We start from the raw sequence: 13,593 nt of genomic DNA on the forward strand, positions 1-13,593 counted from the left end.
CTAAGCCACCATGCTGCATTTCATCAGATCTGAACACCATGAATTGTAAGATACTGGTACTTTATGAACTCTCAGGAAACCCTGCTAATTAGTTGTGCCGTTAGACCTAGCTTTAGCGTGGACCATATGCTCAGTACAGAGATGCTGAAATGTGAAAAATAAAGCAAACTGTATCAATACTAGCAGTAAAAACTGAAAGCAAATAAGATATTGATACAAGGAATGTTTCCAGCAGGCAGGCAACAGATCTGTTATGTAGGTGAAGTAACTGATGAAGGATGGGAACACTTGGATAGAAATTATATTGACTTCCTCCCTAAGGAAGAAAAAGCAATGGGAAGTATTAGCTACCTAACTAAAGAGCCATCATTAAGAAAACGGGTCCCTCTTACCAAAAGCCACATTAAAAACAATCGGTAAAGTAGAAGTTAACCTATGTGTGAAAGATAGTGATCTAATGTATGGAGTATCTACAGTCCAATAAAAAAGGTCAGGCCATCCAGATAGCTTAAAGGGGAAAGGCACTGGCCACCAGTCCTGCTGATCAGAGTTCTATCTCTGAGATCCACGTAGTGAGAGGAGAGAACCAATTCCCAGGAGTTGACCTCTAACCTCCACATGTCCTCTGGCATGCACACATACAAAAAATTCTTAATTTAAAAAAAAAGTCAGAAAACTGGAAATTTCTCAGACAAGGTAGTCTGCATCAGACAAGTGCATAACAAGCACAGGGCTCTTAATAATCAATGAAGGGCAATGAAAACCATCCATTGGGTGCAGTTGTAGCTCAGTAGTAGAATGCTTGTCCAGAATGTGTGAGGTCTTGGGTTTGAACACCAACACTACAAATAATAAACCCCCATAATAACGAAAGCACTACTGAGTACAGTTTGGAATGCTTGTGATTGGGAACTAAGTAACGCAAGAGTTGTGCAGGTTCAGGGTATAAGTGCCAGGTTCCCTTGATGAGATCCAGGGAGCGCACAGCATCCCGGAGCTGCAGCAGTCCTACACGATGCTAAGGTCTTCCTTCACTCTGCCCCATCCTTCAGAAACTTCATCTTGCAGAAATAATCAGATGTGTATACACAGACTTAAGGCCTGTTGCTCAGTGCTGCCCACAAAAGTGGAGGCATCTTGAGCCCCCAAAACATCCAGATCCTAACCTCTGACACCTGATGCAGCAGAAGGGGTTGCGGTTTGGATTAGGTTTAAAACTTTGAGACACTGAGGGGGTGTAAATGGAAGATGGATTCTTAGATACAAAGATGGCTGTGAAAATGAAGGGGAATCCATAAATCAGCCTTTCCCCTCAGAGTGGCAAAGGTTCCTCCCAAGCCCCCGGATAGAATGAGACCTGGTGACACCCTGACCTTAGCCTAATGACAGACTCAGACTTGACATCTCCAGAACTAGGATGTGTTTTCAGATGCCAGCCTTTGCTAATCTGTTAAGAGTAGCATGCAAACAGTGCACTGTATAAAAGTGAACCCTTTTATTTCCCCAGCATTCTGCCTCAGGCTCTGACTTCCCTTGATGTCTAATGAAAGCTTAACTAGCTAGTAAAACAAGGTTTGCTTCTGTCTGTGGCAAGACTGAGTACTTTGTCCCTTCAAAGTTGTTCCCCCAAGAACCCAGCACACCAGGAGGCCTCTGCTGGGAGGACTGGGGCCCACGGGTAAGTTATCCCCTCACTGGGCCCTCCAGAAATGACCTCCTTTTCTCTCCCAGTTCCTCTTCTGCATCACTCTCCAACCAAAGCGTAGAAGGTCTTAGCTCCTTTTCCTGTGAGAATCCATGTTCGCCCTGTCTGCACCCTCCTATTCAGAGCCCGTAGGACCTGCTCCCTGCGTCTGCTTTTCTGTCCTGGTCATCTCAAACCCACCTGCTAGCTCTTTCTAGCCCTGTCCAGTTCAGCTCTGCCAACTGGGATCAGGAACACAGGCAGAACAAGGCAGTATTTGATAATATCCCAAACCCACTGCAGCTTTACCATCTCTGCCATAGTGGGGCCTAGGAAGGGCACCCAGGGACATGTTCTCAGGACCTTGCTTTCTGCCAGGTGATGATCGCATACTCACGTGTGTGGGCATTCAGAGTACAGAAGAGCTGAACAGAAGGTTAGGGGTGATCTGTGGCTTCTTTCCTGTTTCCCTCTCCCTGCCCCTGGGCACCAAGCCTGGAGAGGGCGTTTTAGTAGGGCACCCGAGGCAGGTGCCAGACCAATTGTGTAGGTGCAACAGGCTGGGTCTGGCCCAGCAGGTTACAACACTTGTGGATAGAGACTAGGCTCCTGACCTTTGTGGGATGTGACCTGAGAGACATTAAAACAATCTGGGGCCAAAAGGCTGGAGAGGTATAGGCAGCTAGACTTAGGAAAAATATCCAGGGTTAGGTGTGGGAACCTGTGACTTAATTTGCTAGGACGCAGCCCCAACTCACAGCTAGAAAGGAAACATACCAGGGCCCAGGGCCCTCTGGCCAACCTACCTAGATATCACAACCACCTCTTTCCTCCATGGATACCTAGCCTTTTGAGCAGGTTCGGTCAGGACTCACTCTCTTGCTGTGGAATGGATTTACTTTTTTTATTGTAATTTTATGTATATGAGTGGTTTTCCTCCATACTACTTTGCCATTCGAGGCCAGAAAAGGGCATTGGATCCTCTGGTACTGAGTGATAGATGGTTGCAAGCCATCCTGTGGGTGCTTGGAACTGAACACTGGTTCTCTGCAAGAGCAGCAGATGCTTCTAACTCTCTAGCCCCTATAATGGACTTATATTACATAAGCCAATAGAAGAAGTTACAGCCAAATAAAGCAAATGTCAAAGATCAGGGGCTTGAGTCTCCCGAGCACCTGAGATCTAACAAGACACCTGTATTCACGTGGTCCTTCCCTTCCTTCTGCAAAAATAGAGCTTGATAAAGCATCAGCTCACATGGGATTGTGTGGCATACAGAGACAGTTAGCGCAGGGGAGCTGGTGAGATTCTGGCTTAGCGTGTTAAGACACTCCCCACCGACCAAGCCTGATCACCTGACTTCAGCCCCTGGAAACCCACATGGAGGCAGGGGAAGAGTGACTCTTACAAGCTGTTCTTCTCATGTATGTGTTAGTGTGCATGCTTGCATGTGTGTGCGCACACACATTTCTACAAGAATAAATACATTCTGCATGAAGATATCCCTGAGGGCTTTCCTGCCATCCCACTGCCAGCAGCGGACTCTGACTGCTACCAAAAAAACAGACTGGAGCCAGGCACTTGTGTATGCCTATGATCCCAGCACTCAAGAGGCACCCTGGCCTACATAACAAGATCCTGTCTCAAATAAATAAATAAACAAACAAACAATAAATAAATGGTGGTACACACCTTTAATTCCAATATTCGTGAGGCGGAGGCAGGTGGATCTCTGAATTCCAAGCTAACCTGGGCTTTAGAGTAAGTTCCAGGACAGCTAGGGCTACACAGAGAAACCCTGTCCCAAAAAACAAAAAGAAGAAAAAACAACACAGACACAGGAGAAGAGATTTGGGGTTGGAGAGACCTTGGAATTGGCTTTTTCCTATGGCCCTCTGCTATTGACCAACCAGAGAAAGAATGAGGTTGCAGCTGGTGAGGGAGGGGACATTCCAGCTTACCCCGAGGTGGATCAAGCTACCTTCTGGGACTTGCTAAGATCACTCAAATCCTCACCCCTCCTTCCTAGCCCTCCTCCCTTTGTTTTACCCATGTGCTCTCCTGTTTTCTTTCTTCCTTTCTTTCTCTTTCTTTCTTTCTCTTTCTTTCTTTCTTTCTTTCTTTCTTTCTTTCTTTCTTTCTTTCTTTTTTTCTTTTTGTTTTTGTTTTTGTTTTTCGAGACAGGGTTTCTCTGTGTAGCCCTGGCTGTCCTGGAACTCACTCTGTAGACCAGGCTGGCCTCAAACTCAGAAATCCACCTGCCTCTGCCTCCCGAGTGCTGGGATTAAAGGCTTGTACCACCACCACCACCCGACTGCTCTCCTGTTTTCTATGAGGCTTGATGGCAGTCATGTCCAGAGTCCATCTCTGGGTCTGGGTAGTCTGGTCTCCCTGGAGTATCCAGGGCCTGTTGCCCACCAGCATCTGTTGCCCACCAGGGGTTGACCTGCTGTTCATCTCACAAGACCCAGAATGGAGGGTGCCTGGGAGGTGCCAAGGCCTAAAGCTGCTGAGAGGGCTTGGAGACCTGAGCCTGAGGTTCTCGGAGATATCTTAGAAGGGAGCAGAGGGGAAAGAAGGAGACAGGGGAGTGGCTCACTGACTGGCCAGAACCAAGGAGCGGAAGAGCTAGGCCCTGAGAAGGTGCACATGCCTGTTGAGGTTAGGCCTGTACCTTGCCCTAAGTGCCTCCATATTGTGTAAAACAGTGACCACCCCTGAGACATTGCATTTACAAGCAGCTTTGTACTCTCTTGAGGATGGAAGGTACACCACCTGTTCCACACCGTCCACGTGGCAAGACTACTGAATGGTCATCCTGGGAATAGGGAGGGTACTACTCTGTAATTTATCATAGTGGGTTGGGACTGTGGGGGATATGAGCATATTAATATCATATCAGGAAAGTCAAGCCTAAGAACTTCCTGGGCACAGCAGGCCAAGGAAACTATGGAGCTCCTACATGTGAGGAGTCCATAGAGGAGTAGACATTAGCAGTTGGCTGGTGAGAGTCCCCACTGACCTGTCTCCTCACTGCCCTGCATGCATCAAGGACTGACTAACAGGCAAAGAAGTGACTCTTCCAGAGGCTTCCGGTCGTCTGGGTGCACTGCTGACACAGCTGTCACCGTTGCAGATGCCATCTGCCCTCCTCCCATCTCCGTTGTCACTCAGCCCCTTCCTTTGTCTGGACCCCGACTTGCCCTTTTGCCTCCTCAAACAGCCGGACTCAGCTCTACCGCCTCACTCTCAAACCTGCAGTCAGGGGTCCTGACTCAGCCACAGTTTCCCCAAGTGCTCCGGTCCTGTTTACCTCATTGTCAGAGACTCGTGGCCCTGAGTTTCCCAGCTTTGGCTTCTCAGGCCTGTTGGAAACTCTGAAACTCCTTGCATCTTTAACCCCTTACAACCATTCTATAATCTACACATATACATATATAGAGAAATTTACTGTGTGATATGTAGTGTATCATGAGAGTAATTAAGATTAGAATACAGTAACCTGTGTTTGCCTCAGCAAGGACTGCAGGAGTATCTGGCAAATTGCTGCCATTGAAAATGCTGTACCTCGTGAATTTGTCAATAAAATGTGATACTGTGAGAAAACACAACTGTTCGTCTGTGTTTCTGACAGTGTGTTCCCAAGAACGTCCAAGCTCACACTACCAGAAATGGTAAAGCCCTCTCCCCCATGAAGCTTCACCCCCACATAAACAGGGCCACCTGACAGGGGATACCTATGGCTGGCCCTATAACCACCATCTCCCTGGACTTCCCTTATGGAAGCCCGGCCTGCTGCCACGGAATCTCTAAACAAATAGGGTACCTGAGGCACCTCGAATTTGCATGTAGGGTGTGTGAAGGAAAAGTGGGCTGGCTGTTTGCTGGCTCAGAGTCCCACACCCTCTTTTCAAACAGGCAGATCCTGTCCAGAGACACAATCAGAGACCTCACCCTGGTGGCTGACTGCACTTAGTACCTCTCTTGTCTGCTTCCAGCCCCCTTACCCTGTGCAGTGAGGCAAGGGCAGGTGAGCGGCTGCCACAGCTCAGGCAGAGCCCAGGAGACTGGGGTGGCTGGCCCTGATTTTGCTCCTGCTGGAACCAGGCTTGTGTTGATGGGCTGGCTGTGAACTCTGAGGTCTCCTCTGGAAGCCACTGTGCCAGGTAGGGTGGTGTCCTCCTCCTGGATGCTTGGGCCATGGGGAGGACAGGAGGGACTGCAGAAAATATGAGCCACTGGGGCTCCTGGCTCTGAACGCCGAGCAGCGGGGCTGGGGCTTACTCTTGGGCCCCAGAAGCCTACCTGGCACAGTGTCTTCTCTAAGCTCTAGAGAGGCAGGGACAGTGTTCAGTGTGGCTTTGAATAGGGCACCCTACCCTAAGGACACAGCATTCCACCTGCTCATAACAGACCGCGTCTGAAGTCTCTGGTTGGTACTCCTTTGTCTTCCCTGTCCCACCCATCAGATGACATATGCCCCAGAGCCTTTGTCCAAGGGCATCCTTTGGTTCTCATTGGCTCCTGGGGTCCTCACATTGTAGTACCGAGTCCTAGCAGGTTTGGGCTTATGTCTACCATTCCAGGCCTCCATTTATCTAAAATGGGGAAGTAGAATGAGAGCGATGTCATTCCCTTCCCACCCACCGGAACAACAGCCCTGCTCCCAGCCACCTCCTTCCAGGACCACAGGTCACAGGCTGGCATGGAAAGCCCATAAAACTCCATAAGTGACTGTGCTCTTCCTTGCAGGGAGAGCCTGGGGTCCTAGCAGTAGTTCCTCCAGAATTGCAAAAAAGGCAGATGGCTTTATAGGGCACTGTCTATCCTCCATGGCCCAAATGGCCCAAATGACCCTCCTCTATAAGAAGGGGCTGGGGGGGTCTGTGTGGCAGCCTTATAGTAAGCCTTACCCAGAATGAAAGGGAGCCCCACACTTGGTGGGTGGGTGGATGGATGGACGGACAGACGGATGGACAGATGGATGGATGGATGCTAGGCTCTTAAATACCAGCTATCATTCAGTGGCTGGCTCTTTTCCTGGAGCTACTGAGCCAGGATGTCAGGATCCTCACATGCCCACATTAGGATAGTACTGTCCAGCCCTAGCAGTGCCCCTGTTAGTCTATGAGCCAGCCTCCTCACCTGTAAAATAGGCTTGCTGCAGGCTCTGCCACAGTGTCAGGACTGGCTCTCATTGGTGTCCTCTCTAACCACTCCATCCTCTGACTCCCTGGCCTTGGTGTGGCGCAGGAGTGACATGCTGCGGGGGCAAGCGCGAGAAGAAGACAGCGTGGTGCTGATCGACATGGCCTCCCCTGAAGCAGGGAATGGATGCTCCTATGGGAGCACAGCCCAAGCCTCAGAGGTACCCTCAACCCCAGGGGCAGTGTTCAGCATGCTGAACCCACCCTTCTTCCTCCTCCCTGGGCTTTGATCATAAGGCTTCTGTGTGCTGTGTGATTTGGGAGGCCTCCCATCCCAGTCAGGACTTAGCTATACTCTTGCCCTGTCCTAGAGCCCTTGAAAAGTGGGTGCAGCATCCAGGTGCACCCCCATCCCTGGATGACAAGGGGACAGATGTCTCCTTGACACACAAGTCACCATTCACCTCCCTCAAACTTGGAGGAGGCAGGATCAGGGGAAGGGAGAAAAGATAAAGTCAGGACAAGGTCCAGGGTTTGGTCCCTCTCTGCCAGAACCACTGTGATATTAGTCATGAAATACAGGATACCCATGTTACACTCCACAGACCCAAAGAATCTAAATAGGAGGGAAGGCACAGTGAGGCTGCTGGAATCTCACTTAGCAGGGGGAATAAAATAGTCATAAGGGGCGGGAACTGGGTGGGAGAGGGCATGGGGAGGGGAATGAGGGGATTCAGGATCAGGTGTTAGGAAGGACAGGAGGAATGACTAGATGATCATGAGTGTGAATGGAAATCTGCAGCTCACAGGGGTGGGAGGTGGGGGCATCTCCAGGACGTGACAGAGTCCTGGGCTAAGGGAGGCCACATGTCATGTTTTCTATGGATGTGAGAAATGTGGGGTATGGTGAATGACCCATGGGTTCTGATGCAGGCAAAGACCTGCCAATACCGGAAGACAGGTGGCAGGTGCACAGGGCGGCCACACCCTGGGTGTTTTGCTGCCTCCACACTTTCTCTCCTGGAAATGGGAAAGTGCTTCTGCATCTAACAGATTGTCAGAAGAACAGTTCATGGAGGGGGCCCATTCCTGCTAGGAGGACGAGGAGGAGGACTTTAGCCAGGGTCATATCCTGGCTGGGATGAGCAGTGAGGTTGGTAGATGGGGTCAGAAGAAGGTATGTAAGGTTTAGAGCATGCCTGGGGCTACCTGAAGGTTAGACTAGGGAACGGGAGAAGTTAGCCTTGGGATAGCGGTCTAGTCCCTTGTGAGACAGGTAGAGGCCTTCTGCAAAGGTGAGTAGCCCCAGAGGGAGAGCATCTTGGTCTACCCAGCTTCCTTTGGCCTCACGGAGCCCCTTCTTCATCACTAACGCATAGACACTGGAAACAGAACCAAGCAGGCACTCCCTACACCTGCTGAAGAACAGAGTCCCTCTAGGTGCCATTTCCTGGTCTTCTAAACTTAGTCCATCTTTAGGACTCCTCCTGTTGGAAAGGCCACTGACATCCCAAGTAGGCTGGGAGGACTGTAGGTCTCTCTTTGATGTCACACAGGAAGATACTGGTTCTTCCCTAAGGCTGCCCCAGTATCTGAGATGCCCCTTTCTATTGCCCCTCTGTCCTGTAAAATGAGGCCCCCAGAGAGAGGAACACACAGCCTTGCTCTCCTAAGGGAAAACCACTGTAAGGAAAAGAAGGATTCTACCTTCTGGTTGCCCTGACTCGTCCTCAAGGTCACATTGGTGGTAGTGTGGCTTCTCTTCCAGTTGTGGAGACCAGGAAGGGCATTCAAAGTAGGCCCAACCATGTTTTTTGCCCATTTGGTCCTTGCCACCGGCCTGGTGGTATGTTCAAAGATCAATAGTACCTGGAGGGGAAGATCAGGATAGTGAAGGCTGGACACTAGCCTGCCCTTCTAGTTCTGCCTTTCAGCAACCTTTCTGCCCTGTAGACCCCAACTTTTCTCTGCATACCCCTCTGTTAGTAGGATGATCTGGGGCAGGGCTAGAACGGGGTGGCAAGACAGGAATGATGGAGAAAGCTGTGGAGGAAATGGAGAAGGGGGAGGAAGAAATGAGAATGGCAGCGTAGGAAGAACGAGGGAGGATGGAGAGGCTGCAAGTTGAAAATGGGAGGGGCAGAGAGGACCGTGGCCAGAGGGACAAGGAGCAGCCTGGAAGTGGGCAGGGTTGGCAGTGAGTCATCTGATGGTTGGATACTGATGGCATCCCATCCTTCCTTCAGGCAGGTAAACAGCAGGTGGCCCCCAGCAGAGTTGGGAGCTCTGCCAAACCCCCAATTGGTAAGCCATCTATCTGAACCCTGTTGGTCCTGGGGTGGGGTCACAAACAGGGTGCCTGGGGTGACAGCAGGAAGCCGGTAGGCTTGGATCAACTCAATAACCAGGTCTCCTTGTGATCGATCTCCTGTGTGCTGGGATGAGGAGAGAGCTGCCTGCTGAGCAAGCTGTAGGAAGGGAGATAAGTGGAAAGGAAGGTCCCCACCCACCCACCGGTAGGAGGGCTCAGAGAGGGAAACCCACCCAGCCTGCTCCAGCCTTAGCACAAACTGTCCCCTCCTCCATTTTCTGTCACAGAAACTGGCCATCTCAGACTCTCTTTCTCTCGCACTCACACCTTTCTACCTTTACGTTTTATCAGATCCATCTTTCTAGCCCAGGGCTCCCTGCTGCACAAAGGCTCCTTCATTTCCTGGTTCTGAGGTCAAGGGCCCACACTCCCCATCAGCTCCACAGGAGCCACAGACAACTCTAACCTCACACTCCTCCGCATCACTATTGTGAAGGTGCGAAGGGAGAAAGCAGCATGTTTAGGCAAAGATCTGTGGGAACTGAAATGCACGCACTGGTCAGGACCTGTAATAAGACACAGAGAACACCAAAGATTCCACAGGAAGTGAGCACGGCTTTGCATGGGACCCAGAAATTCTCTCTGCAGGTGGTCAAGGGAAGCAAATATTGATGCTGTTGGGTTTTTTAGGCAATTTTTTGACCCCTCTTTGTTGATAAATAATTTACATACTACAAAGTTCCCCCATTCTTTTCTCTTTCTGTCATGAATGGGGACTAAGGTGACCGTTTACATACAGGCTTTTGTATGGACATGTTCAAATTTTTCTGTTGATAGTTGATACTTCTGGATGGAATGGCTAGGTCATAAGGTAACTCAGTGTCTAACCTTTCATTTAGTTGCCAAACTGTTCTCCAAGGAGAGTTCCCTGTTTTACCTGGTACCACAGTGTGAGGCCACACTCAGCCCAGATGGCCTCTGTTTGGATCAGTGGGGGTGAGATGTTAATGAGGAAGAACTCAAAGTGAAACTGGTACTATATCATAAAGGACTCACTAATAGATTTGCTTAGCAGACATTAAGCCACACAAGTGGAATTCAGCTAAAGGAATACTTCCTCCAAACTACTCTGGAAAATAAGTACTAATCTAACCAGGCCTATTGGTTAATAAGCAAAAAGATAAGCAAAACTTAGAATACTGTGAGTAAATATTTACTCTCCTAGACTGAACAGCCTTTAGACCCTGAGTCCCACATCAAAGATACACCTCTAGGGAGGCAGTATAGGGTCACAGCCGTGATGAAGTTCCAGTCTGCCATTAAGTCCCCTATAAATGTTAGGTGGACAAGATGACCCTGAGTAGTAACAACTATTCAAAAGAGAATAGCTCTAGTGTAGTTAAAGTAATTCTGGCAATGTCTTTGTGGTTTAAATCTCCTATCTGCCAGAGCAGTCACACTTACAGTCACACTTATAGTCACACTTACAATCACACTTACAGTTGGAAACAGGTATAAGGATCAGTGTGTGTAAAGCCTGAGGTGTATATAAATTTCTGAGGTATCTGAGGAAGTCTTCTGTCGGGGGCTGACTCTTACTTTGGCATTAGCCTCAGTCAGTCAGGTGCCTCAGTAAAGAGCTGTTCTTCATCTCTGAGTGAGCCTAGGCTGCTCACTGAGGAGGCATAGTACATAGTATCACTATAACATTAGCTCACGATCTCACTATGGATCGGGGTTGTATTGTATTTTCCTTTTTTTTTTTTTTTTGGTTGTGAGCCTTCATGTGTTTGTTGGGAATTTAATTTTTTAGGACCTCTGCTTGCTCTGGGTGGCCCCTCTTGCTCTGGTCAACCTGCTTGCTCAGTCCCTGCTCGCTCCAGCCCAAAGATTTATTATTATACATAAGTACACTGTAGCTGTCTTCAGACACACCAGAAGAGGGCATCAGATCTCATTATGGATGTTTGTGCGCCACCATGTGGTTGCTGGGATTTGAACTCGGGCCCTTCGGAAAAGCAGTCAGTGCTCTTACCCCGCACCCCCCTGAGCCATCTCACCAGCCCTGAGTCTGTATTTTCCTAATGACTAATTATATTGACTGTCTTTGCTTGTGTCCTTTGGACATTTCATATCTTCTTTAGAAAAATCTCTCTTCAAGTCTTTGCCCATTTTTAAATTGGTTGTCTTTCTTTCTTTCTTTCTTCCTTTCTTTCTTTCTTTCTTTCTTTCTTTCTTTCTTTCTTTCTTTCTTTCTTTCTTTCTTTCTTCCTTTCTTCCTTCCTTCCTTCCTTCCTTCCTTCCTTCCTTCCTTCCTTCCTTCCTTTCTGTGTGTGTTTATATGTGTATGTGTATGGTTGTGTGTATATGATTGTCTGTTAGCCCTTTTAATCCCTTATTAGAAACATTTTTTGCAAAGTTTCCCTATTCTCTGGGTTGCCTTTTGGATGATGTCCTCTCATAAAATTTGTCTTATCGATTTTTGATTTATTGCTGTGGGTTTTTTTTTTAAAGATTTATTTATTATATGTAAGTACACTGTAGTGTCTTCAGACATCCCAGAAGAGGGCATCAGATCCTATTACAGATGGTTGTGAGCCACCATGTGGTTGCTGGGAATTGAACCTTTAGAAGAGCAGTCAGTGCTCTTAACTGCTGAGCCATCTCTCCAGCTCCAGGGTTTTTTTTTCCCCCCAAGAAATCACACCTAACCAGGTTTCCTTAGGAGTTTGGGACATAGACTGTGGGAACCAAGCTACAGAAGGGATCTCAGGAGGACACACCCAGTCCCTCCCCAGCCTCAGTTCCTGATCTGCATTGCAAACTCTTCTGCCCTCCAGTCCTAACTACAACCTAGGAGAGGTCTGGGCAAGAGCCACAGAGAAACCCATGGCTCTCACTTCTCCCAATCCCTGCATCCCTGCTGAGACCACCCACCCACCCCACCACCACCACCACCACCACCACCACCACCACCACCACCACCACCCCCCCCCCCCGCAGCCCTGCCCTGGGCCTGCCCTGCATTCCATTAGCCAGAGAGCTCTCTGCCTCTGTCCACATTGATCCTTGCAGATTTTGTTCTTGTTTGGGAAGAAGACCTGAGGAACCAAGAGAACCCCACGAAGGACAAGACAGACACACACGAGGTCTGGCGGGAGACTTTTCTGGAGAATCTTTGCTTGGCTGGCCTGAAAATAGATCAGGTACATGGCAGTAAGGAGAGGGTGTCTGGATTCTGTATTTTCTCATGACCTAGAGTTTATTCTGCATGCCAGAGGGCTTACTGCCCAAGGATATGAAGCACACTAGGCCTCAGGGTCCTGCTGGATACCCACCCTTTGGGAAGCTCCCTCTGGCTAGGGAACCACTCAATTCCAGACAAGCAAGACCATGGATCCACCATAATGCACTAGGCTCACTCACAGAGGCTAAAGCCTTCAAGGAAGCCGGTAAAATTGCCTCCATCTTTGCTACCCGTGGTGGCCTGTCTCCAGTTTTTGTCAGTGACCATCATTTACAATTGCTGTTGGTGTTTATAGGATTTAGCAAATTCAAAGGTCCCTTTATGTGTTTTATGTAAAGTACCACTTAGAATGACTTAACACTGATTACAAGAAGCAGGAGAAAATGAAGCAGTCATGTAAGCCCTGGGTGAGCCCTGGGGAGGGCAAGCAAGGAGGGATCTCAGGGTGAGGGGTGTGCAGAGCCCTGTCTTACCCTCATGCCCTTCATTGCACGATCTTTATATGCATCCATAGTCTTCACCCTCTGCCCTCTCAGCCCCCTTCTTCTGTCCCCAGAAGGGGCATTGTTCCCCCTCCCTAAGAATCAATTGTGAAACTTCTGTTAATCCTATCATTTAGCCCTTCCACCTGGCTTTGTCTGTTTGACAATAGAGTCTTACTTTTTCCATTTTCTGTAGCCTGGGAGGTTTTCCCACAGCAAGTGCTGTCCAGCCTTGCTGTGGGGTGGTGAGAATTTGATTTATTCCCACTTGACCACTCTAGTGACATCTTAGAATGGCTGTCACATTGCATCTCTCCTAGGAGCAGAGTTGATGACACCTGTAGTTACACTGTCACCTGGGAGTGCCAGCACCTCCTCGCTCTGAATATTCTCAACACATGTCATTGTTAGACTCTTCCATTTCCTTTTTGTTATTTTTTAAAGTTTTTAAAAAGATATATTCATTTATTTTATGTATATGAGTACACCATTTCTCTCTTCAGACGAACTAGAAGAGGGCATCAGATCCCATTACAGATGGTTGTGAGCCACCATACTGGGAATTGAACTCAGGACCTCTGAAAGAGCAGTCAGTACTCTTAACCGTTGAGCCATCTCTCCAGCCCCAAGTTTGTTTTTTGTTTTATTTTGTTTTTATTTTTGTTTTTGGTTTGGTTTGGTTTGGTTTGGTTTGGCTTTTTGAGACAGGGTTTCTCTGTGTA

General features: G+C 48.6%; 1 protein-coding gene across 8 annotated transcripts in view; it reads left to right on the forward strand.

Moving 5' to 3' along the window:
• The first annotated feature begins 5,598 nt into the window (after window positions 1–5,598).
• Window positions 5,599–13,593, forward strand: part of Ano7 (anoctamin 7) — a 30,509-nt gene continuing 22,514 nt past the window's right edge. For 2 of the 8 annotated variants that reach the window (NM_207031.2, NM_001271884.1), the window contains exons 1-4: window positions 5,699–5,850; window positions 6,938–7,052; window positions 9,078–9,135; window positions 12,218–12,348. In NM_207031.2, coding sequence (NP_996914.1) covers window positions 6,945–7,052; window positions 9,078–9,135; window positions 12,218–12,348 — 297 coding nt within the window. In that variant the 5' untranslated portion in view covers window positions 5,699–5,850; window positions 6,938–6,944. Of the gene's footprint in view, window positions 5,851–6,011; window positions 6,117–6,937; window positions 7,053–9,077; window positions 9,136–12,217; window positions 12,349–13,593 lie in introns of those variants that run through there. The other 6 variants (XM_006529733.2, XR_003956191.1, XM_006529736.2 and 3 more) reach the window with 6 other exon arrangements.

Source organism: Mus musculus, chromosome 1 (assembly GCF_000001635.26).
Source record: "Mus musculus strain C57BL/6J chromosome 1, GRCm38.p6 C57BL/6J".
NCBI classification, from domain to species: Eukaryota; Metazoa; Chordata; class Mammalia; order Rodentia; family Muridae; genus Mus; species Mus musculus.